The sequence below is a fragment of the Cotesia typhae genome, unplaced genomic scaffold, assembly GCF_013202065.1.
Source record: "Cotesia typhae breed Kobodo isofemale line unplaced genomic scaffold, CoteBio_Ctyphae scaffold_121, whole genome shotgun sequence".
NCBI lineage: Eukaryota > Metazoa > Arthropoda > Insecta > Hymenoptera > Braconidae > Cotesia > Cotesia typhae.
The window spans coordinates 1315823-1343266 of record NW_027423773.1 but is presented as its reverse complement, the minus strand read 5'-3'; the positions used below and the strand labels follow the sequence as shown (position 1 = coordinate 1343266).

Genomic DNA, 27444 nt, shown 5'->3' with positions numbered 1-27444 from the left:
ATATATATATATATTTATATATTTATATATTTATATATTTATATATATTATATAACCGGTAGCGTAAAGTTACACTATCGATTTTGTACTTTGTAAGCTTATTTATCGGTGGTTATTTGTTACATTGTATATAAGTTTACTCTCATTTCATTGTCGTCATTGTCGTCATGCCGTTGAATATAAAAAATACATATGTACTCGTACTTGTGTATATACAGATATACATGAGATATCTACTAGCTACATATATACTCGATGTCGTATTGGCGAATCGAGATTTCCAGGGAGTGGCTATGCGGTTTTTTAGTGTCTCTGCAAGTGGATGCTGCCGGTGCTGATATTTCCCGGGTGCATGCGCCTTTTGATCACTAGATCAAAATCACACATGACAATTTATGCATTATCGAGATCACTATTATTCATTTATATTCAAATACTCCAGTTTTAGATGATGCTATATTTTTATTATTTTTTTTATTCAATTGTCAATTTATTGTCTATGGGAATATTTCATTATTTCTTTCTCCGGACTTTCAAATCAGAGTATGATTTTATTTATTGACGAAAAACCAGAGAAACTTTTTACTAAATCAGTAAATCTTCTTTGGGGTTTAGAAACAAACAAGCTCAACAAAATTTAATAGACAACTGTCTGAAGAAAAAAATTTTATTTTCCATCTTTTGATCATTTGATTTTCACTATTTTTTTTTTTTTTTTTTTTTTTGTTATATCATTGGGAATTTTTTGAATAATTATCAATTTAGAACAATGATTTTTTTTTTTTTAAATCAGTAAGTATTTAATTTAATTTTTTTTTTAAATTGAAAATCATGTAACAAATTTAATATTGACTAGCAACCTGCAGTCACTGTGTGACTGCCGAGATTTACGGATTATAAATAAGAAAATTTTGGCTTAATGATTTTTTGATATTTATAATCACACTAGTAATTTGGGTACTTTTTAAATAAATTTTAAAAATAATATTGCTATCACAGGATCAATTACAAATAATTTAATGGACAAATCTGACGGAACAAATTTATAGAACCAACAAACTATTAAAAACTCCTCCATAAACTTGACATAAAAAATTGACTACTAAAAAATATATAAAACGAAAAAAGGCACTAATTCTTATCAAGACCTTTCTGATGATACCAAATTAAACTATAAAAATTCCTTTAAAAATAAAAATAAATAGTAATAATAATAACTAACCTCCATCAGAATCAGAATCGCTATTTATTTTAATTTGCGATTGAAATAATTTACTGCCTTTCTGCTGCTGAACTTTTTTCTTTCCAATTTACGAGTAAGATATACCCGTTAAAAAATTTTTCTTAGTCTCTTAATTATATAAATAAATTTTCGACGTGTTATTTAGTGAATTTAATTATCATAATTTATTCCAGCTTTAAAGTTATAAAGTGTCAAAAGAAAATTGCTATTTTTGCTTTTTATTTTAAATAAATATTTATTAACATTTAATAAATTGTATTTAATAAATAATTTATTAAGTGTTAATAAATATTTATTAAAAACTTTTCTATCAGTTTGAATCAAAATGACGAGCTGATTTAAAATCTAGCCAAATTTTTCTATTAATTTTATGGAAAAAAAAAAAATGCGATAGTTAGATTTTAACGAAATCTACTAACTAGAAGCAGTTACAGTAATGCCAGCCCGCCAGCATCCGTAGAATAAAAATGGTACAATAGCCGTAGCAGCAGTAGCAGCATCAAAATCTTTATTGACGTTCAACGACCCCGACCCTGGCTAGACGGTCGAGCCAAGCATTGAGGGTGGCCGGGTTCAGGATATACGCATCCACCAGTGGTACTATGTACCGCTGGAATTTAGTACTGTAGCTTGGAGAGTTTAGTGTGGAGTGTGTACAATTGGTAGTAGTATGTAGTATGTAGTATGTAGTTGAAGAGTAAACGAGAGACAAGGACAACGATGACTGGATTGCGTTGGCCCGTATGCTCTCACGCCGGCGCGGCTTCTGGATTCTCCGAGTCTAGGGTTGAGGATAAAGGATGTACTGGATATAACATTGAAGGATAGAATAGGGTGCTGGGTGCTGGGTTTAGGGTGTAGAGTGTAGGGTACTGCGGATGGTTATGGTAGTGCTGCTGGTACTGGTATTGAAGTGGTTGGGTGTCCCTACAGCCAAAGGACGAAGAGAGGGCGTCGCCGCGCGTCAGGTCGTCAACCTCTCTGCAGCACTGCGACGTCGGGGTCGTTATTATTTCCTCCTCACCTCCTCTCTCTCTCTCTCTCTCTCTCTCTCTCTCTCTCTCTCTCTCTCTCTCTCTCTCTCTCTCTCTCTCTCTCTCTCTTCTGACTCAGCATTCGTATCACTTGTTGTATCTCCAAAAATGGCGCAGTTACCAGTAGGTTGGGCAGATAAGTCTCTCGATCAAAAATTAACAGCAATGATGGAGAGATTCTGTAGTCTGGAAGTCTCAACGAATGCAAGATTTGAAAAGCTAGATGCTAAGTTACTAGAAGTTCAACAGTCCCAAGACTCTATTGCTACGAATCAGGAAAGGCTAACTGCCAATATTAAGGCAAACGCTGCATCAATCATCAAGCTCAGTTCAGATCTTGAAAATCTTAGAGATCAAACAAAAAATGAAATGGCTGCGGTAACTGAGAAATTGTTACTCCTTGGAAATTCAACTCCTGTTGCATCTTCTTCCTCTCAGGTACCAGAGAGCTCTGCCGAATTAGTCATATCGGGTATTCCCGATTCGATAGCGAATAACCAAACACCAGATGATATCTGTACAGCCGTCCTAACGAATTTGAGTTTGCCAAATCTAACTGGCTGCATCTTAAATGCTCGTAAATTTGAGAATAAAAACAAGCAAGTGCGAGATCAAACTAGGCCTGCCTCTCACTCTTTTATAATTTCAATGATGTCGATCCAAGCTCGTAACTTTGTTGTCAATAAGAAGCGTCAGTCTGGCAATCTTCCGGTAAAGAAGGTTTTTCCTACGCAAGTCGATGATGCATTCAAGGGATCTATTTATGTTAATGAATTTTTTCTGCCAGAAACCCATCGACTTTTACTCAAAACTAAGGAGAAGGCTAAAACTGCTAAATACAAGTTTGTTTGGGCGAGAAATGGGCAAATCTTTGCAAAGAAAGATGAGAACTCTGAAAGACTAGTTATAAATTGTGAATCTGATCTTATGAAACTTGATTAACGCTTAGATAATTCAACAAATAATTCTCCTAATAACTTAGCTCCACCATTAAATATACTCAGTTTAAACATAAATAGTGTTATTGGTCACTTAACTCAGTTTTTAACTTTAGTTAGTGGTAACCCTTATCCGCTAATGGGAAGATCTATCTGAAGATATTGTAAACTCGAGTAGTAGTGAAGTGTTTAAAAATAAATTGTTTGATTATTTGCTAAATTTAGATAATTAAGTTAGAAGTCAAAAACTGGCAATCAAAAACTTTAATAAGACTTTAAAAATTGAGTAGTTAAAGCTTTAATATAAAATTATTGTTGAATCTATTACATTATTTTTATTTTTATCTATTATATTATTTTTATTTTGATATATTTCTAATTAGATACTTACATATACATACTTTACTATATTTTATATTTTATGTAAATATTTTGTATTTAATATTGCCATCTGGCCTGTGCCTTGGCATGAATAAATCATTAATCAATCAATCAATCAATCTCTCTCTCTCTCTCTCTCTCTCTCTCTCTCTCTCTCTCTCTCTCTCTCTCTCTCTCTCTCTCTCTCTCTCTCTCTCTCTCTCTCTCTCTCTCTCTCTCTCTCTCTCTCTCTCTCTCTCTCTCTCTCTCTCTCTCTCATTTTTATCTACATACACCACACTGACACTAAATGGATTGGTATTTTTACTGTATATAGATAGATTTTATGTCTGTAGTCAGCCAAGGTACTCTTCGTATTGAGGGTAGCTTAAATTGTAGTCAACGCCGCCTTTTTCCCTGGATAACTTCAATCCCAGCCCCGACACTCTACACTTTTCGCACCTTTTCTTTTGTCAAATGAAATAGAAATTTTTTAAATTATAGGGGAGGGTGGGGCAAGATGGTCCACCTCAAAAATTGACTAAAAATTTATTTTTCTAATATTTTGGAGATTGGCCCATCTTGCCCCCAAAAAAAAATTTTTTTTGGGTCCATCTTGCCCCAAAAAAAAAAATTTTTTTTTGGGTCCATCTTGCCCAAAAAAAAAAAATTTTTTTTTTTTTTGGAACTTTCGAAAAATTTCGGTGAATTGAGTCAAAGTTGGACGAGAGTAAATCCACTTGATAGTAGAAAGCCACAAGAAAAAAAAACTGGCTTAGGTGGGCCGTCTTGCCCCACCCTCCCCTACATTCTGTTTTTATATTGTTATTTTATCGAATTTTTTATTTACACGGAAAAAAGTATACAGGAAAAATTTTTTACACTTTTTTGTGTCAATTTAACACAATAAATGTTAAAAATTTACACAAAAAAGTGTTAAATATTTAACACAAAATTTTTTGACGCAATGACGCAAATTTTTTAACTGAGTAAACTGTAAAATTTGTAAAAACTGTAAAAATGATTGAATCGTAAAATTTTTTAGTTTAACAATTTTTCTATTAAATTTTTTTTTCTGCGTAATTAAACATAAAAAAAAATTAAATAATTAAAAGCACTTGTCGAAGAAATTTCTCCATAAAATTACCTCAGAAACCAACAGCTCCTCGTCTGGAGGTTTTAAAAATGAATACCATCTCAGTGATTAAAGTTATAAGCCAGGTCCTTTGTCATAAAAGCACCCAGAAGCAAGAAGCAAGAACTGAAGGGCATAAAGCGTCCTGGAAATAATAAATACAGTATTACGTTATACGTCCCGTTGGAAGCGACTCCTCATCCTCAAGGACAAGTAAGACACATAATCTTTCTCTATCTAGCGAGGAAGAAAACATTTCTAACTCTAGATCTCCGTCTGGGTCTTCGCAGTCTGAGCCTACATTTGAAAAAGAAAGACCGGAGACTGGGTGAGAGACATCAGGGTCGGGCAATTTCTTTTAAAAAATACCCTCAGACAGAGACTACTACGTCTCCCAACCCTCGAGACGGTGAAAGGCGGAATTGAGGCTACCAAGAGAAAGCTAGAAGAGGGTTTTGCTGGATCCATCCGTCTATCCATCCATCTATCCATCCTTTATTGTACATGGTTGGTTGGATGGTCGGCTGGGTGCTGGGTACTAGTGCCAGCTTCGTCGGTGTTGGTACTGAGTACAATCCTAGGATAACTGGATAGAGTAAAAGAGAAAGAAAGAAATAGTCGTCTAGGTCGTCGATACGATACGGTTGTGCTCTAGCGGCGAGAGGTTGGGGTAGGCTCGCCATGCCAGCCAGTTCTCAACCCCAACCCTCTTTCCCTAACTCCTGGCTGCGTACAACCAACCCGACCGACGACTGGGTACGATCGATGCCAGACAGACCTGTTCACACTGCCAAATCCTACCGAATACAACGCCCTATTCTATTATACTGCATTACTCTTATTTTATGTATTACACTGCACACATCAAGATTTTACTTCAAGATTACAGATTGATAGATAAACCTGTCCGTGCTTTTTGCTACTTTCGTTTACTAAGCTCAATATTTATTTTATTCAATTATTCGGAATTTACGGGACACAAGAGCTGATGGGAATTTTTATTTTAGTCTGAGAAATTACCAAAATAAATTTAAATTTCTTGGACAATATTTTTATACCAACAACACCGGAGATTAATCCCCTGAGGGTACTTCTAACGTTTGGGATTCAAAATCTACGTGTCAAGGTCACTGTTAATGGACGGGCTTTTTCTTGGTTGGTGGAGTGGAAGAGCAATATCAAGATGAGAAAAATCATTGCGGGTTTTAGTACTGCTGGAAGAAAATTACTTACTTTGGTAGTATCTTATGGAAAAATTCATGTGGGTACTCAAATGAAAGCTCTTGATAAGAGTAGCACGAAAATGAGCTTTTATATTTATAAAAATGTCAATAATTAAGAAATGACACCGTATCTTGTCAACTAATGATATTTTTTAAGATATAAGCTCATTCCGATGTTACACGCATCAAGAGTTTTCATTTGAGTACCCACATACATTTTCATATATTTTTCATATTTACATATATATAAATATATAAAATATATAAAAAATTCATGTGGGTACTCAAATGAAAGGTCTTGATGAGGGTAGCACGAAAATGAGCTTGTATCTATAAAAATGTCAATAATTAAGAAATGACACCGTATTTTGTCAACTCATGATATTTTTAAAGATATAAACTCATTCCGATGTTACATGCATCAAGAGCTTTCATTTGAGTACCCACATGAATTTTTTATATATTTTATATATTTATATATATGTAAATATGAAAAATATATGAAAATGTATGTGGGTACTCAAATGAAAACTCTTGATGCGTGTAACATCGGAATGAGCTTATATCTTTGAAAATGTCAATATTTAAGAAAGTAATGTGTAATTTAGGTAGATAAAAATAGATTTGATTTTTATAAATTCAATTTTATTTGAATTATTTTATACAAATATGAAATTATAATTTTTGGGTTGAAAAATGAATTAAATATTATTTTTCAGGATAAAAATTAAATTTATAAATTAGATTGATACCTGGAGTGTATCGTTTATATTAATTTAATTAAAGGTTATTTATAAGTATTCGCTTAATTGGTTGAAGGGTGAACAATTTGGGTGAGAAAATAAATTTAATTATTTCAATAGAGCTAATTTTGTGCTGGTGTGTTAAATGTATTGATTTTAAGAAGTAGGAAGTAGGTTATGATGCTTTTTTTGCAGTACTTTATAATAAGCTCTAGAATTCTTCGCATGCAATTTTGCTAAAAAAAAAAAAAAAACGTACGAGTTTTTATCAGAATTTAAAATTAAAGGGCTTAGTTGAATTACTTTATGATTTTCTGAGGAATATTTTTACCGGAAAATTACTCTGGGCAATTTAAGTGTTTAAATTATTTATAAAAAGAATAGTTTATTATTCTAGATGACTAAAAGGATTCTATAGTTTAGAAATAACGATACTGTAAAATTTATAGCTTTTTTGCGGTTAAAATTTTACGTTTTTTACCCGTGGAATTTTTAATTTAAATTGTTCTAGCGTTATCCGTGAAATTTCCAGGTTCTGCTCGGTAAACTCTTCGTACGCTCGTGTACTTTATGCTGGTGACACTGCATTAGTTTGCATGAGTAACGTAAAATATAGGTTACCATACTTGAAAAATCACCTGGCGCTATTTAATTTTTATTTTTAATTCTAATAAAAAATTAAATTCACTCGGGCGTAAAATCCACAACGAGTTTATTATGGAACAAACAAATGTTGGTTTCAAACTTGTTTTGTAAAAACATGAAAAAGAAAATTAAGAAAATAGTTGACCCTAAAGGCCATTTTTTAAATTTCCCGCCAATTCCATATTTAAGCGCTTAAAATTGCAAATTTGAATTTTTTGCTTAAAATTACTTCAAAAAAATAATTTATGTGTTATTTTGAGCTCTTCATACTCTAAAATATAATTCATGTGTTATTTTGAGCTTTACAAGGTCAAAAAAAAATAGCTTTTTTATGCTTTTGCGCTAAAAAATCTGATTAAAGTTTGATAAAAAATTATTTTTTTAATTTTTAAACTGCAATAACTTTCGAACGAATTAACCGATTTTGACCGGATTACCCGCAATCGACGTGGTTTTTCAAGCTTAAAACCTGATTAATTTTTGAAAATGATCGATAAAGCCGTTTCAAAGTTATTCCAAAAAAACCACTTGAAAAGAAAATTTTTTTTCAAATTTTTTCACCGTTTTTTTTTTAAATTTCTCGAAATCTCTTTTATTTAATTAGTAATTAATTAGCATGAATTAAACTAACTTTAAAAGCTTATAGATTTGCAAAAGCAAGATTTATACAAAATATAAATAAATAAAGTTAATATATCCGTGTATATTAAACAGTCTCTATTGATTCAGTCCAATTATAACTTAGTGAATGAGTTTGGTGGGTGTATTGAAACTACTCAAGATTAATCATCTCGATATTGCCTGAGTCATGACTTTGATCATCTTAACTGTTTGTTAGCGAGAATTTTAATATAAAAATATCTGACATTTTTTTATAACATAATATTTTATTCCTCATGCTATCACAAGTCTTTAAACTCAATATACAGAATGAAACTCGACTAAGAACGACAGCTTTCTTTGATAAAAGCTCCTGAAGCTTCTTACAAGCCGAATGTTTTTTCCAAAAGAAAGGTTGTTTAAAGCTTACCGAATAATGAAAAAATAACCTCACAGAAGTGGAACAAAAATAGAAATACAGACTTAGAAGAGATTATACGGACGAATAATCACAATTTTCTTTTAATATAAATTGATGGTAGTGATGTTTAAGATAAAGACTCTTTAAATGTAACGAAGAAAGAACTCGGACAAAAGAAAATTTTATATTAAATTAAGAAGTGAGAACGCCCGCAAATTGATATTTTTTTCCGAGAGGGCCTCGGTAGATTCATTTTTACGGCGGCCATTTTGAAAAAAAAAAAATTAAAAAAAATTTTTTTTCGGTACTTCAATTTATAATAAATAACCCTACAAAATTTTTAAATTATTCATTAATTTTTTCCCAGTTAAAAAAATCCTCAAAAAATTTAAAGCATAATCAAAAATTGATAATTACGTACTAAATATAAAATAAAATAACTAGATTTTTTAAAATCAAATTGTTATGTCTTGAGATACGCCCTTTTAGCTTTTTAGTCTTCAATTTTTTCGTTTTACAAATTTTTTTGCTCCGAAAGATTTCAAAATAAATGGCAAAAAAAATTTTTTGACGCGCCCTTTTAACATGGATCTCTACTAACTCGTAGCTATGCACCCTTTTACCTTTTCACACGCGATTTAACGTTGTCAGTATATCAATTCTTATCTACATTGAGAATATAACTATATTCTTCTCACCGTTAATGTACGGATTGCAGAAACTTGCTTTAAAGTAAATTATTTTTTTAACGTTTGCCTGAAATAATACGATTTATTAGTACTGCAATGACAATGAAGGAAGGCATTTAAACCCCATTTATCTTGTAGCAGCATAAAGAAGTTAAGAGAAAACTTGCAACTTAAAATACTGCAGAGGCGATAATTAGTTGGGAAAAAAAAAAAAAAAAATATTTTCTTACTCTTTAGATTTTTTTTTTTTTTTCCATTCCTGTATTGTACACTCACAAACTAAACCCGAGGACTTGCATTCCTGGTTCGGCTCTGAGTCAGGACTTGACTCAGGTAAACAATTCTCCTAAGGGAGAAGAATTAAAAATTGTCGGTGCAGGTGAACAAAGAGTGACAGAAGAGAGACCGGGTGACAATGACTAATGACTTAACTTTAAGCTTAAATTTGTTAAAGATATTATTCTTTGACTTTCATCTTATACTGATAGCTCGGCTGTGAATATTTTTTTTTTTTCTAAATTCTTGGAATAAAATTTAATAGAATAAATTATTTCTTATAAAAATTACAAGTGGAAATAAATTATTGACTCGACTTTCTGATAAAAAAAATTATAGATGGCTTTGCTTAGATTTTTATAATTGTTTAATTCTTCAAAAATTGAAAAAATTGATTTTTTTTTATTTTTTGGGAAAAAAAATTTTTTTTATAAAATTACGTCACTTTTTGTTCAATTTTGAAGTTTTTTGATAATTAAAATTTTTTTTTTTTTTTTTTTTTTTTTTTTCAAATTATAAATATAAATTCTAAATTTTGAGCGTAATTTAAAAATTCGCGGGAAATAGTTCCGTGGTGGCCGCTAGGTGGCGAAAGGTAGCTCAGAATTTCCGCTTACAGAGTGGTAGATCAAAAAAATATATCTAATTAGCTTCATTTTCATTTGAGTAAAAAAATTATTGAATCTCATTAAAAAAAAAAAAAAATTTATTAACATTAAAAGCTTTCAAATTTATTGAAAAATTATTCACAATTTTTATGATTAATATAAAAAAATTAAAATTTTTCAAGCGGTTAATTTTTCAATTTTTTAAAAAAAAAAAAAAAAAAAAAAAGATGACCGTGAAAACTGAACAATTATTTACATTTTTCGGGCATGAATAAAGAAAAAGGAATTTTAACAGTAATGTATAAATCTAAATATAGAAATGACTTGTTGGATTAAGTAAGAGCACATTGCTATTAAGTGTTTTGCGCACTTGTATGACTAAGTAATTGTTGTGTGTATACGGAAAAAAAATAAAATTGGTAAGTTAATGTCAGTGGAAGACAATTGCCTTTGTTATTTTATTTCAGCCGAATATAAGTTTTGATTTGATTTAATTTATTAAATTATTTCATGCAATTAAAATTAAAAATATCAAAAAAAAAAAAAATTTATAATACTTTATGGAATTTAATTATCCATTACACAATTAAAAAAGTAAATAAGTAATCAATTAAATTTTAATTTGAATGTTAAACACTGAAATGAATGAAAATACGAGCATTAAAATGAATTACAGAGATGCATATTTTAATTTTAAATATTAAACATTAATAAACAGCAATAACAAATACCCAAGCGTTGTTTTTCAATATTTTAATTATGACGTGTGATTGAATGATGAGCCTGTAAAGATTTTACATGGGATGATATTAAATTGCGCCGGGCTTGTTTAACCAGAGCTGTAAATAATGGAGTACTCTTTAATGTACCAGCGTTTTCATTAGACATTAATTTTTAATTTTTAATCAAAAATAGTTCAATTAACTGTAAAAGAGTTATTTTTAGTTAAGAATGAGTTGTTATTTGCGCGATCACTGGAAATTCTTGCATAATATTTAATTGAAATTTTCGATATTAAATTATTTTCTTATTCGCTAATTTGCGAAGTACTTTATACATACAGTGTTCTGAAGTAATAATGCGGATTTTAAATTGTAAAATTATAATATTAAATTTGATTTATACATTGCAGAAATTAAATACATCCACAAAATTTATAGAATTTCAGTAAATTAATTTTCAGTAAATTATTTTTAATAAATTAATAATAAAAATAATTATTATTTCTAAAAAATTTTTTAAATTTGAAAATTAGAAAAATTTTTAAATTTAAAAAAAAATTTTTTTTTAACCATTATTAAAAATAACTAGCAACTTTGCAGTCACTAAGTGACTGCAGTGAATTGTGAACTATAAATAAATAAAATTTTGCTTTATTAAATAATAACTTTTATTAAATTGCACTGTACTTTCTTATATATTGACATTTTTAAAGATATAAGCTCATCCCAATGTGACACTCATCAAGAGCTTTCATTTGAGTACCCATTTGCATTTTTGATATATTTTTCATATATTTATATATATATATAAATATATAAAATATATGAAAAATTGATGTGGGTACTCAAATGAAAGCTCTTGATGAGTGTAATATCAAGGTGAGCTTATATTTTTAAAAATGTCAATAGTTCACAGGATACAATGTAATTTCTTAATTATGCTTAAAAATATTTATTCACTTTATAAAATATTATTACCTTTTAAAAATTATTTATTTTTCCGACAAACTTATACTTTAAATAAAGAAAAAGAAAATTCTATTAAAATCCGGATAACTTTTGACTTTACAAGATTAAATCAAAGAGTTTTCCCAGCTTTTTTCGAGCTTACTCCATAAAGTTTGCGAGCTAGTCGCGTCTGGAACGCGGTCGTTGAACTTACGAAGCATTTACTCATTGAAGGTTTACTATAATATCTAATGTTCGTACAAACTTTCATAATCAATAAATTCCACAGAATTGTTTGTTTTTGTACAGCAATTAATAAAGCAATAAAATGCCCATCAATTAAAATAAAATGGTATAAATTAGCAATATATGGAGAATAGATTGCAGCACAACTCCTGTGGGAGTAGTGGTGCAATCACGTGTAATTCAACGTAGGCAGGAGCCGAGAGTTGATAAATTTAAAATGGCTTAAAAATAAAAACTAAAAATTCCTTGGCTTATAATTTATAATGATAATGAAATAAAAAAAAAAATATATATATATATATATATATATATATATATATATATATATATATATATATATATATATATATATATATATATATATATATATATATATATATAAGCTGGTTGTATAGATCCGCATGCCTTATTACGCCTCAACACTCCTTGGAGTTGAAACTCTTAAGCCAATCGTCTTGGTATAGTATCTTTTTGTCTCACTTGTTCTTCTTCTTCTTCCTCAGCAAGTAGATGTTTTATTTTTTACAGCACAGTGTCTTTCTTTCTCTTTTGATCTTGTGTAAAGAGACAATCACAATCAGAGGTCTTTTTCTTTGTATACATACAATCAGTCAGTTGCATGTTGGATGTAGCATGTAGACTCTTACTCTTACTCTGGCTTCTCAACTGTTAACTCGCGCATGTGCCAGACTCAGGAGTTGCAATGACTTCTGCTGCATTCCAATATCTGCAACACACCACGCATGCACTTACTGCGGTCGACGTCGCAGTCTTTTACATCCATCCTATCCTATCCATTTTATTTAATATCTCTTCTGACCTGTAACTTTTACGTCAGCTGAAAAATTCACATTGCTTTGCTGCTGCATAGCTTACACATGTATTTTTTATAACTACATGTGTGATGTGCATCCAAAAAATACAGGTTGGCTCGATGCTTTGCCAATTTTTTTTTTTTACAAGCAAGTCAACATCCAATAGACGCTTTTGGCTCCAAAATTACCGATTGTGTAGACTTTTTTTTCTATAGATGGTAACTTATTTTTCTGTGTGTCCAAGAGAAATAAATTGTAAATAAGACCGACTTGATCATTATTTCGTTCTTTTATTTTATTTTTTCAGAGCTGTTGCCAAATCGCAAATTTTTAAATGTAAGAAGATAGTAATATATTATTGACTTAAATTTGTGCCTTTTTAAAGTTTCATATAACCGATAGTCAATTTATTATGAGAAGAATTTAGGCTGCATTTGAAAATACTCCTCTAGATACATAATTGAGAAATTACCTTGTATCTTGTGCACGATTGACATTTTTAAAGATATAAGCTCATCTCGAGATTACACTCATCAAGACCTTTCATTTGAGTACCCACATCAATTTTTCATATATTTTATATATTTATATATATATGAAAAATATATCAAAAATGCATGTGGGTACTCAAATGAAAGCTCTTGATGATTCTAATGTCGGGATGAGCTTATATCTTCAAAAATATCTATATTTAAAAAGGTACAGTGCAATTTAACAAAAATTATTATTTAATAAAGCAAAATTTTATTTATTTATAGTTTACAAATCACGGCAGTCAAATAGTGACTATAAGGTCGCTAGTTACTATTATTATTATTATTATTATTAAAATTTGAATAATAATAAAATAATTGTGATAAAAACTAATTTTTATCATCATTTAATAAAAAATAAAATTTATTAATATTTTATAACTTCAAAAATAGATAAATCCGCGAAATGACCTACTTAACAAGAGTTATAAAGTTTTTTGTTTAAATGATAATAATTCAATTGAAGTAACTATTTTGCTCGATACTTCACGACGGAAACTATTCTACAAAAACAATGGAAAAGTTTTATTTTATTTTCCTCGTTTTCTATTTTAAGTTTATTGTAAAATTATATAATTTTTCGATTATGGTGATATAAAGCTAAAATTATTTTGCCATTCGAGGAGAAATTTTCCGACAAAGATTTATATTTACAATATTTAAAAATTAATTTTAAAATGTTTTACAAAAGTATTTCTATTTGCATTAACGTCCTTAATTCCTTCACAATTTTATCTCAATTTTTTGGACAATATTTTTTATTTTTATTGCAATGCAAATACAGAAAAAAAAATCTAAATAAAATGAAAAAAAGATAACTAAAATTTAATTAGTTGGAATTGGCAGACTGTTGCTAACTGGCTCCTGCCTCCTGTCCAGTTAGTCCTTAGTCTGGGTCTCCTACTCATGCAAAAGTGAGCTAAAATTTAAAATAGCTCTTAAACTAAACGGTAAAAATAAATCTGTGATTTGAAGGACAAAGCTTAAATAAAATGTTGACAACTATATACAATATAGTAGTGTGGTTCTCAGTTCTGAGTAGATACAAGATACAAGATACAAGATATAAGAGTAATTTAGTAGAATGTGGTTGTAGGCCAACTGTTAAAAGCTAACAAGTAAATAAGGGGGATAAGGACGTACGAAAATGGGCGAATCATTGTGAACGAGTAATACTCGATAGTCTGCTCTTCTTTTATTTTATGTGTATGGATATATATATATATATATATATATATATATATATATATATATATATATATATATATATATATATATATATATATGCTCTGAAGAGATTTTGCGTCAAAGTGAGAGAACAGACGGGCAAAAATCCCGGGCAAGAGCGGGAGAAAGTATAAATAAAATATGTGGGAGGGAATCAGCCGAGGACGAAACGGAACGACTGGAGAATCTGGGGCCCAAGACGTCCTTGGGCCTTCCCAAACCCGCTGAATTTCAGGGTCGTCTCTCCTAGTTTGTACAAGTCTATCTGTTTCGCTATGTGGATCCGGGCCCCTTACGTTTTTTCCCCGCAGATTCCGACGTCTTGCCTCCTGAACAGCGAGTCCATTTTTGACTCGCGAATTCGCGGATCCAGTCGGTGAAAAAAATTTTTTTTTATCATTTAAAATATTTTGACACACTTTTAAGCTAATTATACACTGATAGAAGGATTTTGTTCTATTTAATAGTTACTAAATTATTCATTAAAGTCCATTTATTTTTATTAAATAAATATTTAAACTTTTTTACTCAAAATAATTGAAATAAATAATTTTAAATAATAATATAAGGTATTATAAAGAAAAGAATTTCATTAAATGATAATTTTAATTTGAGACATTCATAAAATTTTTAAAATTTTCCGTCATTGCGTCAAAAAATTTTGTGTTAAATATTTAATACTTTTATGTGTTAATTTAATATTGATTGTGTTAAATTAACACAAAAAAGTGTTAAATATTTGACATAAAAATTTTTAACACAAAATTTTTTGACGCATTGACGAAAAATTTTTTACTGTGTAGGGGAGAATGGGGCAAAACGGTCCACCTGGGGCAAGATGGTCCACCTCAAAAATTGACCAAAAATTTATTTTTCTAATATTTTTTCATCATATTTTGGAGGTGGGCCCATCTTGCCCAAAAAAAAAAAAAAATTTTTTTTTTTTGAACTTTCGAAAAATTCCTGTGAATTGAGTCAAAGTTGGACGAGTGTAAATCCACTTTATAGTAGAAAGCTACAAAAAATAAAAACTGGCTTAGGTGGACCATCTTGCCCCACCCTCCCCTAAATTTAACAGTTTTTCGTGTTAATTTTCTTAATTCAACCCAAATAAGTGTCAAGTATCAAACGCAAATTTTTTTTCTATGTAGTTAGAGCACCGACCGCTAGGTGGCGCATGAAAAGATTCCTTCTCGCAGGCAGAAATTATTTAATTATAATTTTAAGTAAGAATATAAGGTATTATAAAAAAAATATATTATCCCTCACATTTAAGATGAAATTATTATTAAAAATTGTGAAGACTTATTACAAATTTTTTTTTTTTTTTTTTTTTTTTTTTTTTTTTTTCCTAAAAAGATATAAATATAAAAATAAAAAATTCTAATAGAAGAGGTTTCAATAACAAAGTTCATAGTTCAAACGTTTGACTTCTTTTGTCTGAACTATTGACTTTAGGTGTACGGTACAAAGAACCTTTTTTGTGTGTACCAAATTTAATCAAGTACAAAATTGTTTATATTAAATTTATTCTCTTATAGTAAGCTGTAGATTGCATCAAAGATCTTGTGAAGAAATTTATCATACAACATTAAAAAAACTTTTTATTAATGAATTAATTTTTTATTATTAAATTTCAGAGATTTAAATTTAAAAAACAATAAAATTTAACTCAAACTGGGAAAAGAAAAAAAATTTTTAATAACAATCAAAATGAAGAAAATTGTCTATTTTTTTTTTTTTTTAGTATTAATTTTCTTAATTTTAAATTGCAGGAAAAAAATTCATTTTTAAATTACAACGTCTCATGTATCTTGACCTTACCACCGTACCAACGTCAGGGCTATGGGAGACTTTTAATCGATTTTAGTGAGTAAAATTAATTATTTTTCTTTCTTCTTAAATTCTTAAAAAATTCAAATCCTATAAAATATTTTTTTTAAATTCGAAAAAAAAATATTTCTTGCAATTTTCATAATTAATAACTTAAATTTTCGATTTAACATAAAAATTTTTCATCTATACGGATTTTAGTTTGAGTCCTCGGTATTTTATAAACTTTTCTTTGTCCTTGATAGTGCGAACCTATAAAAAACAAGTTTAGAAAACCTCTATAATAAAAAAAAACTGTGAAATTTGAGATAACTTGAAACTTTTTATGAACTTTAAAAATTAAAGGCCAGAGAGACAACGAGCGATTCCGAACTCGTTCAGCTTTTACCTCAACTTTATAGAACTCATTCACAGAAAGTTTCGAATTTATTTTTTACAGACGCGTAAAAAATTTAAAATAACGCTTTTGTCAGCTCGAAAATCGCTTTAAATTTTAAGAAGCACTATTTTCATAGCTCTTAAAAAATTTTCTTATAAATAAACTCATAAACAAAATTAAAATTTCCAATAGTTATTTTTTACAAGTTAAAATGCATGAAATATATTTAAAATTAAATTAAAATCCAATTTTAATAATGTCAGACGACAATAATAATTATTATAAATAGTTTTTTTACAATATATTTTACGGATATAAAAAGTTTGGTCCCTTATATATACTCTGGTAAGATTTTTCCATTAGCGAGAGAGCGTAGCCACCTATCGGCAAAACCAAGAACTAATTTTTTTAAAATTCTAAAATCTATTAATTGTCCATTAAACCAAGTTATAAAACACAAAATTCTCAAATAAATTCAATTAATTTAAAAAAAAAAATAAATAAATAATGAACTGACGCAGGTAATTGTCCAATTTATCTTCTTGTTATCCATAATTATCGTGACATAGTAAGCTTCCACTTGATAAAATAAATATAAAATAAAATAAAAGCATATGAACTGTCTGATGACGGTGAAAATGTAAACCTCGTTGGCGTTTTTAACAGTGACGTAATTTTCATTGATGCTGACGTCAAGTGGTGGAGTTAGTAACACCGTACTCTACTACGTGATAGCGGGAGTGAAGTTGGTAGGGTGGAATGAGTGATGTACCCCACAGGGATAAAAGAGAAGGAGAGAAAGATGGATTACTGAAGAAAGAGATGGATGAAGTTTGGTTATGAATCCTCTGTGTGTTCAATGCTCTGCGTACGCATTTGTGAAGCCCAGACAGAGCCAGGGTGGTGATGGTGATGGTGATACGGTGGTGTGCTGGTGGGTAGACGTCTGGTGTGACCGTGGTGTGATGCTGATGATGAGGATGAGGGTGAGCAACGGTACGGGCTTCGTATCAATGTTGTCAAGTGGTCGGGTTGGGTTAGGTCTATATATTACCATTAGTATTAGTACGAGGGAGAAAGAGAATAGAAGAAAATTCTAAAGGAAGATAAAGACAGTGATAGCTCGTGGAAGAGAGAAATCCTGCCGCAGAAAAGCGAGATGGCCGATGTCTCGCCGTATCGATCGACACCCACACCCTTCACCCATCCAGCCGGTACCTACTGTGTTTGCTATATACTCTGGCGACGCACACAGCCAACTACTCTGTCCCTGGTTACTACTGATGTCGATCCTGGAAACCAGTGAAAACATATATATATATATATATATATATATATATATATATATATATATATATATATATATATATATATATATATATATATATATATATATATATATAAATATATGTATATTTGTACGTAGATGAAGAAAAGGAGCAGAGTATAGCACAGCAGATAAATTTAAAGGAAAAATAAGTAAATGGGAATTGCGCATGTACCAAAATCCCTGGATACGTCAAGAGTTCATTGACTTTTATCTTCTTTTATAGAAAAATTATGTTATTATTAAGTATTTTTGGTGTTGGATCAAAATAGCGATTAGGAATTAGTAACAGATTGTTTTAGGGGGAATTTATGAGAATTTATCAGAATTTTATGAGTTAGGGAGATTGAAAAGTTGTCGGTGTTTATCGAAAAACAAATCGATTTACAATTAAAAGATTTTTGTAAATAACCAAACCAAACCCGAAGCTATGGATATAGATCCATAGACAGCAAACAAAACTACAATATGAATAAGGGAGACGGGATACCGTAATCCGCTCATAGGTGAATTACAATTGCGTGACCTCACATGACCTCGCTCACCCATCAGGCATCGCATTAGATAAAAAAGGTTAAGGGTGGAAAGGGTTCATAACGACCTGCGCCCTTGATGTAAGCCCGGTCCGTCTGTTTAACCGGTAGCTGTGCAAGTCATTGTTGTCCTGGTGGTAGTTGTAGAGCATACTTCCATGATGGCAATGCAAACCAGTCTGTCGCTGGTAACAAACTCCACAAACTGACCAGGAAAGCGTAATAAATGGTTAGCAATCTACGAAGCCTGGAGAGCAACCAGGGAGGAAAGCAAAGCAAAGCAAAGCAAAGCAAAGTCAAGCTAAGCCTATGCTACTGTCTCTTATATTCAGAGTTTCTCGGTGATCCTTTATGACTTAAGATTCTCCACGGTATGATGAAGGATGCTAGCCAGGAATATGTGCTGTAGGGTAGGCCAGGGTACGGTCGATGCTGATGATACTTTTGTGGCAGATAGATATATACCTTCTGTCTGTCTATCCTTTCTCGCGGGAGTTTGGTAATGCAGCGGCGGGGCTGCGTCGGAGGGAGGATCAGCGGAATTTTGTTGGGAGACGGTCGTTGAACTTGTACAGAGGGTATATAGTGATAGCTTCAGTTAGCTAGCAAGCTAGCTAGCTAGTTCCTGGTTGCTGGCTGCTGGCTGCTGGCAGTCTGTCTGGCGGGTTAGCGGGTTGGCCCAGCCCTACAATACTCGACGGTGGTGGGAGCTCTGGATTTTCAGGGTTTATCAGAGAGCTCTGTTAACTTGGGGATTTGACGGTGGCTAAATAAAGGGATGGGTTTATATATTCCTCATCCAAGTCCTCCGAGCTCTGTTACATCTCTAAATTGAACGCTCCTACTGCTCTCCCGACGAATTACAATCCCCGGAGGTTTTCACAAATTACTCATTGATTTCGTTAAGGACTTATCACTCTCTGATTATTAGCTCTCCGCTTAATTGTTGCCATTGTTTGGGATACCTATGTGGGGAGTAGATTATTGGACCACTAAGGATAACAATCAATCGATGATTTTTATTAACCCTTTATTATAGAATAATAATAATAATAATAATAATAATAATAATAATAATAATAATTGAAAATTTTATTGAGTTATAAAATTAAACAATATAAAAAAATATAACAATATTATTTTCATGAACACAAGTAATTATAATGATATTATATAAAATTATTGGCTATTTTTATGTGATACATTGTTGATATAATTGTCCGTATTGTATTATACATTTAATGTATTGATCAGTAAGTGGAACAGTGCAATTGTGTAATCCATAAATATATGTCAGTGTGCAATTAAATCTACCACATTTATTATCGCCACTATATATATATATATATTTATATATTTATCTCTGTATTAATTATTATTTTATTTTTATGACCGCGTATTTTCGCTAACATTGTTAAAAATTACATTCAAGATTAAAGATTAAATGTTAGTTTATGTAATCCCTGATTAACCTATTTTTTTTTTTTTTTATTTATTGAGTATTTATGAATAAAGTGACCTTCTGTCGCTAGTAGACTTGTACTTTGATTTCTAATATTAAAAATTTAATTATTATTCAAATTTACCGCGCTTTTTTTTAGTTACTTCACGCTATCGCTCGAGCGCTGATTACGCACAAAGAAAAAATTATATTAATCAAAAATTGGTAATTTATGGATAATTTACAATATAAATTTACAGAATAAATTAAAGAATTCGTTTAAAAAAATTCCGCTAGATGGCTACGGCTCTCATAGTTAGAATTTTAAAATCTGAGTATTTAAGGAGATTCCCGCCAAATAGTCTAATTTTTAATTATTATTTTTTATAGACATTTTTTACACTGGAAGGGTAACTTAGATCTAATTAAATAAAATTTATTTAAATCGAGAAAAATTTTTTAATTCAATAATTTTTCTACTCAAATAAAAATGAAACTTTTTATAAATTTTTTTTTTGATTTACCACTCTGCAAACGGGAATTCTGAACTACTTTTCACCACCTACCGGCCGTCACGGAACTATTTTCCCGGGGAATTTTTAAATTATGCTCAAAATTTAGAATTTTTAATTTTCATTTGAAACTGAACATAAAAAAGTAAAGATACAAAATATGAATATGAATGTATGTATTAAATGAAAACAATAAAATTAACAAAAGATATAATAGTTTGAAGTGGATACAAAGGATAAAATTGGTTTGGTATTGTGTCGATAAAATTCGACGGGTTTGATGAATTTGTTGGGATTGTCCGTCGAGTTTAGGGATTAGTTTAAATTAAATTCGATTGAATGAACACACAATTTGTGGATAGAAATGGCTTAAGAGTTAACATGAAAAGAGACAAAGATAAAATGTATAAATAATCAAAAAGAAAGAAGAGAGAAGATAATCGAATGATAAATTAAACGAACAAGAGCGAGATAGGTAAAAAGAAATTTATTTGACTTTGGGTTTGGACGTAAATAAAAAAGACAAAGAGAAGACAATGAAGAAAGAGGGAATACAAGAGTTGTGTATAGGGACAGTGATGATGAGTGTGAAGAAGAGATCAGTGACCGGTAGAGGATGAGACGTCTGGCCCTGATGCTTAGTTGAACGATCGTTCCACCTCGTTACACCGAGGAATTGTAATGACGCGAATCCGCGAAGCTCCCTCATTGGCTACTTACTTTTTGAGCCGTGAGGCGAATAAAATACTACCGATACAATCATTACAATCATTGATAATTCTGATTATAATGACTACTACCTCTAACAAGTCATACTAATTTTATTTTCATTTTTAGACATGAATCATTTTTTGTAATATTGATTTAAATTGTCTAGATAATTGAAGTATGTAGCCTTAAGTAAAAAATATTATTGTTGTTATTTTTCTTTAACATTTTTCAATTTTTACCGAGAGTGATAATAACTAGCAACCTTGCAGTCATTGTATGACTGCCGTGACTTGTGAACTATAAATAAATTAAATTTTGCTTTATCAAATAGTTACTTTTGTTTAATTGCACTGTACTTTCGTAACTATTGACAATTTTTAAGATCTAAGCTCATCTTGATGTTACACTCGTCGAGAGCTTTCATTTGAGTACCCACATGCATTTTTGATATATTTTTCATATATATATATATATATATATATATATATATATATATATATATATATATATATATATATATATATATATATATATATATATATGAAAAATTGATGTGGGTACTCAAATGAAAGATCTTGATGAGTGTAACATCGAGATGAGCTTATATCTTCAAGAATGTCAATATTTCACAAGATACAAGGTCATTTTTTATTTTGTAGAATTATTATTATCATTAAAATTTTGATTCATGAAAAATAATAAAATTCATAAAAATTTTTTACATTACAGGCTATCTTTTAACGCGAGTAGAGAAGAAAATAGGCTCACCGGAAAAGCCATTGTCTGATCTAGGTCTCATTTCCTATCGAAGTTACTGGAAGGACGTATTATTGCAGTATCTTTGTCATTTTGGAGGCAAGGAATTATCTGTAAAAGGTTTGTCTCAATCTTATCGCCATTTACTATTTACCATTTACTTACCTTTATATATTTATTATTATTATTATTGTTATTTCATTGAGAAACAATAACCAGAAGTTTAATAAAATGCGAAACATTTATAAATATAGACATTAGCAAGGAGATGGCTATCGAAACTTACGATATCGTCAGCACATTACAAGCTCTGGGAATGATGAAGTACTGGAAGGGTAAACACATCATTCTTAAGAAACAGGTGAGATCATCATTTATCATTTTCAATCAATTTAAAAATATTTTCTTATCGATTAAAGAATTTTTTTTTCAAACAATAATTTTTTTTTTTTTTAATTACAAATTTTTAAAAAGTGTACATTTATTTTTTCTTCTTTTTTTCTAATATTTATACACTTTATATATATATATATATATATATATATATATATATATATATATATATATATATATATATATATATATATATATATATATATATTTAAATATTGACTCAAGTTTAATTATTAAACTTTTTTTTTCTTTTTAATAAAAACTTACCGAGAAAAGTCAATAGTAAGAAAAATATAAAGTTTTTTAATGAAAAATTTTTTATTATATATTTTATGGATTAAAAAAATTTATAAAACTTTTATAATTTATATTATTAAGAAAATAAGAAAAATTTTGTGCCCAAGATATTTTTATATACATAACTAACAAATGACCTTGTATCTTGTGAAATATTGACATTTTTTAAGATATAAGCTCATCCTGATGTTACACTCATCAAGACCTTTCATTTGAGTACTCACATCAATTTTTTATATATTTTATATATTTATATATATTATATATATGTATATATGAAAATTATATCAAAAATGCATGTGGGTACTCAAATGAAAGCTCTCGATGAGTGTAACATCAGGATGAGCTTATATCTTAAAAAACGTCAATATTTAAGAAAGTACAGAGCAATTTAACAATTTTTAAAGAAACAAGTTTTTTTTTTTTTTTTTTTTTTTTTTTTTTTTCTAAAAAATTAAATAATTATAAAATTAAAAAAAAAATATATTTTCTGAAGTAAAATAAATTTTAAACTCTAAAAAAATATTCAATACGACAGTAGACTTATTAATAGTCTTGTAACAATATATATATATATATATTTTATTACATACCTACGATCCATATAGATGTACATGTAATCGTATAGTATTGTATTGTATTGGAAAATAGCGATCAATGTAACAGCAAAGACGACGCGCAGACTCGTCGTCGATTTTATTTACTGATATCCTTAATTTATAAATTCCAACAAAATTAAATAAGCTATTAACTGTGTTTAGGACGTGATTGACGACTACAAAGAACGTGTCAAACGCCGCGGGCCAGTTTATAAAGAAATAGATCCTGAATGTCTCAAATGGAACCCGTTCCAGCCACCAAAGACGTCGTCGACCTCCAATTGAGTTAGAAAATTTTAAAATAAGTAAAAATAATTTTTTTTTTAAATTTTTTGCATGAAAATTATTTAATTTTAAACTTTAATAAATTTGTGCCTTAACGAGTTTCTTCGCGAAGAAATAGTTAAGACGTAATTGTAAATAAAAATATTTAGTATAAATAATAATAATAAGTGTAATAAATAATAGATCTATTATTGTTGAACTTTAAAAAAAATGTACAAAAAATTTCCATTATTTTTATTAACATTCCTTTATTTGACGTGTAAAATATATTAATAATAATAATTAATTTTAATTAAAATTAAATCATGAAAAAAAAAATTTTTTTTTTATGTAAATAATTATTAAATAACACGTATGGTTAGTTTTAAAGAGATATCTATCATAGTGCTTCTATTGCGCATGCGCGGCATCAGTTCCCGCCGTTCCAGAAGGAACAAGATTTCATACAATTTTAAAATTTGTTTAAAAATTAATTTTTAATTGATTTTTTTATCAGGAACAATAAATTGAACAAAAAAGTAACTGTTTTATTAGAAAGTGATTTATTTTTATTATAAAAAAAAAAAAATTATTAAAAATGTGTAAAAATAAAGTTGAAACTAAAAATATTGATGTAGTATCTATAAAAAATTTTTTTTTATGGTTTTAATATTGTTAATAATGCTAGAACGTATACTGCGCATGCGCGGCATCAGTTCCCGCCGTTCCAGAAGGAACAACATTTTACACAGTTTTATATTTTGTTTAAAAATTAATTTCTGACTGATTTTTTCATCAGAAACATTAAAATGATAGATTTAACATAATAAATGATTTATTTTGACTATAAAAAAAATTTTTAAAAAGTATTAACATTAAAAGTGTGTTATAATAGTTTTAAAATGAAAAAATTAATTTAAATTACAGACGGTTACGCTAGTGCTTCTATTGCGCATGCGCGGAAACAGTTCCCGCCGTTCCGGCGGGAACAACATTTTGCCCAGTTTTAAATTTTGTTTAAAAATGAATTTATATATCAGAAACGATAAATAGAACATAAAATGACAGATTTAAAAGAAGAAATGATTTATTTTTAAATTCTATTTAAAAAAATTCACGAATAAATCAAGGAAACAAAAGCTGACATATTTAGCGTGGAGCGTTCTATATTTATGAACAACTTTTACATGACATCTGGCAATGGTACGAGGACAAATCTAAAATAAAAAAAAAGGCTGTTCAATATCGTATCGGATAAAATTTTGACTAGAGAATATATTTAAGTACATACATACATTTAAAAAAAAAAAAAAAAAAAAAAAAAAAAAAAAGACTTCCAGAAATTACGGTCTAACGATTAATTCGTGACGGCCATGAAATCTAGGTCAACGTTGATGGTGGTAAACTGGAATTCACCAATGAAATCGGAACGACCATATTCGCACGTCCTTCTCTTTCATTCTCGTTGTCCTCATCAAGTTTATATACACATATAAATCTAAAAGTATGTATAACTACGGATGGGCTTGTATTAATGTATTTAATGTCCGTATAACTTAAAGGGAAAGTTGATAAATATACACGGTACGTCGTGAATCATGATGTATAATAAGCGACAAAATTTAACCGACAATTTTTGCAATAACGTGATGTGAGTAAATAATTGAAAATTTTTTTACCGTTTTAAGTTTTTTTTTTTTTTTTTTTTTTTTAAATTTTATAAATATTTCTTTGTACATGTTGGACTCAGGAAGTTGGTAAAAATTACTCTGATGATCTACTTATTAATTTAAGAATATTTTTTATAATTATTAAACCAATTGAATTTTTTAAGAAGTTTTTAATTTTTAATTTTACAATATTTCAATTAATAATTATTTTAGTAAAAATAAAAGTCAATTTTTAAATTATTTTAAAAACTATTTAAAACGAGTTTATAATTTTATTTTAAACTCACCCCGACATTACACTCATCAAGACCTTTAATTTGAATACCCACATCAATTTTTCATATATTTATATATATTATATATATTATATATATGTATATATGAAAAATATATCAAAAATGCATGTGGGTACTCAAATGAAAGCTCTTGATGAGTGTAACATCAGGATGAGCTTATATTTTTAAAAACCTCAATATTTAAAAAAATACAGTGCAATTTAACAAAATTCAATATTTAATAAAGCAAAATTTTATTTATTTACAGTTCACAGTGACTGCAAGGTTGCTAGTATTTTTTAATTATAAGGAGAAATGCAAATAATTAGAACAATATTTTTATTTATTAATTAAAAAATTTATTTTACAAAATTACATTAATTTAATATTTTTTTACATTAATTGAAGACAAGTAGGATACAAATATATTGGATTGGAGCCTTTTTTTTTTTTTTTTTCTCAAGCTTATTTGCTCAAAAAAATTTTTTTTTAAAAAATATCTTATAAATTTTTTTAACTCCTACATTTTAGTCATTATTTTTATTTTTATCAATTAAAACTGTGTATTTAAAAAAAAAAAAAAAAAATTTTAAATATTCTTAATGAATTAATTAATTAATTATTATTTTTTTTTTTTAGTGCACTTAATTTTGTGTAATTCTCTAATTACCTGAAAAAAATATTAGCAAGGGTAAATTAAGTATAATAGCTCACACATGTAAGGTCTGACAATTATAATAATAATAATAAATGAAGAAGATAATGTGGAATGGCACAGTCATATGAATTGCGCTCCAACAGGTGCCGGGTTTACGATCTACCAGAGCACCTGATGAAGTACAATCAACATGCAGCCTCCTCGACGATAAAAAACTTCATTCTCATATTTATATTCATATTTACACTTATATACTTAGCCATTAGCTTTCATTATGCTCCGTGCTTTCCGGTGTCGGTTATTTTCACCTTCGGTTAGTTTCACCACTCAAGGTCTTGTACTTCCGCTTCTTTTCTCTTGTCTTCTTCTTCTTTTCTTATCTTCTTCTTGAGCTTTCTTAGTACTGACTTGATGTTAAGTTAACTTAGTATGTAAGACTCCTTTTAGTTGGTATGTGTTACAAGAAGACATTAACTAGCTCGCGGCGCGCGCTACTTCAGGTACCTGACTGGTTAGTTAATTAATTCACAGCCGGAAGTACTCGAGTAACGCGCGTTACAAGTAGCCTTTTTTGGTGCACTCTCATCGATTGCTTTGGGATTCCTGTGAAGAAATCAATGTTTTTTTATTTATTATTATTATTATTATTAATAAATTTCTGATGAAAAAATATTTAAAAAAATTTTTAAATGTAGTTTTTTTTAATTAAAATAAGTTGAATTGTTTTTTTTTTTTTTTTTTTAATAATTTATAAAGAAAAATTAAAAAATTAACAAATTATAGAGTAAAATTTTTTTAGTCAAGTTTTAAAAATAATTTTAGTAACTATATAAAAAAATAAAATTTTTTTTATTAAATCATGGATTTTTGTTAAATTGCACTGTTTTTACTTAAATATTGATGTTTTTGAAGATTTAAGCTCATCCCGGTGTTACATAAGTCAAGAGCTTTCATTTGAGTACCCACATGCATTTTTCATATATTTTTCATATATACATATATATAATATATATAAATATATAAAATATATGAAAAATTGATGTGGGTACTCAAATGAAAGGTCTTGATGAGTATAATAGCAGAGTGAGCTTATATTTTTAAAAATGTCAGTATTTGACAAATTACAAGGTAATTTCTTAATTTTTGACATTTTTTAAGATATAAGATCATCACGATGTTATACTCATCAAGGGCTTTCATTTGAGTACCCACATGCATTTTTGATATATTTCTCATATATTTATATATTTAATATATATAAATATATAAAATATGTGAAAAATTGATGTGGGTATTTAAATGAAAGGTCTTGACGAGTGTAATCTCGGGGTGAGCTTATATTTTTAAAATTGTCAATAATTCACGAGATACAAGGTAATTTCTTATTCTC

General features: G+C 28.9%; 1 protein-coding gene across 1 annotated transcript in view; it reads left to right on the top strand.

Moving 5' to 3' along the window:
* The window catches only part of Chm (lysine acetyltransferase chameau), a 29831-nt gene extending 5751 nt beyond the window's left edge, over positions 1-24080 (top strand). The window contains exons 9-12 of the mRNA XM_074252745.1: positions 16182-16275; positions 21872-22018; positions 22153-22259; positions 23350-24080. Coding sequence (XP_074108846.1) covers positions 16182-16275; positions 21872-22018; positions 22153-22259; positions 23350-23472 — 471 coding nt within the window. The 3' untranslated portion in view covers positions 23473-24080. The remainder of the gene's footprint in view (positions 1-16181; positions 16276-21871; positions 22019-22152; positions 22260-23349) is intronic.
* Positions 24081-27444: the final 3364 nt, after the last annotated feature.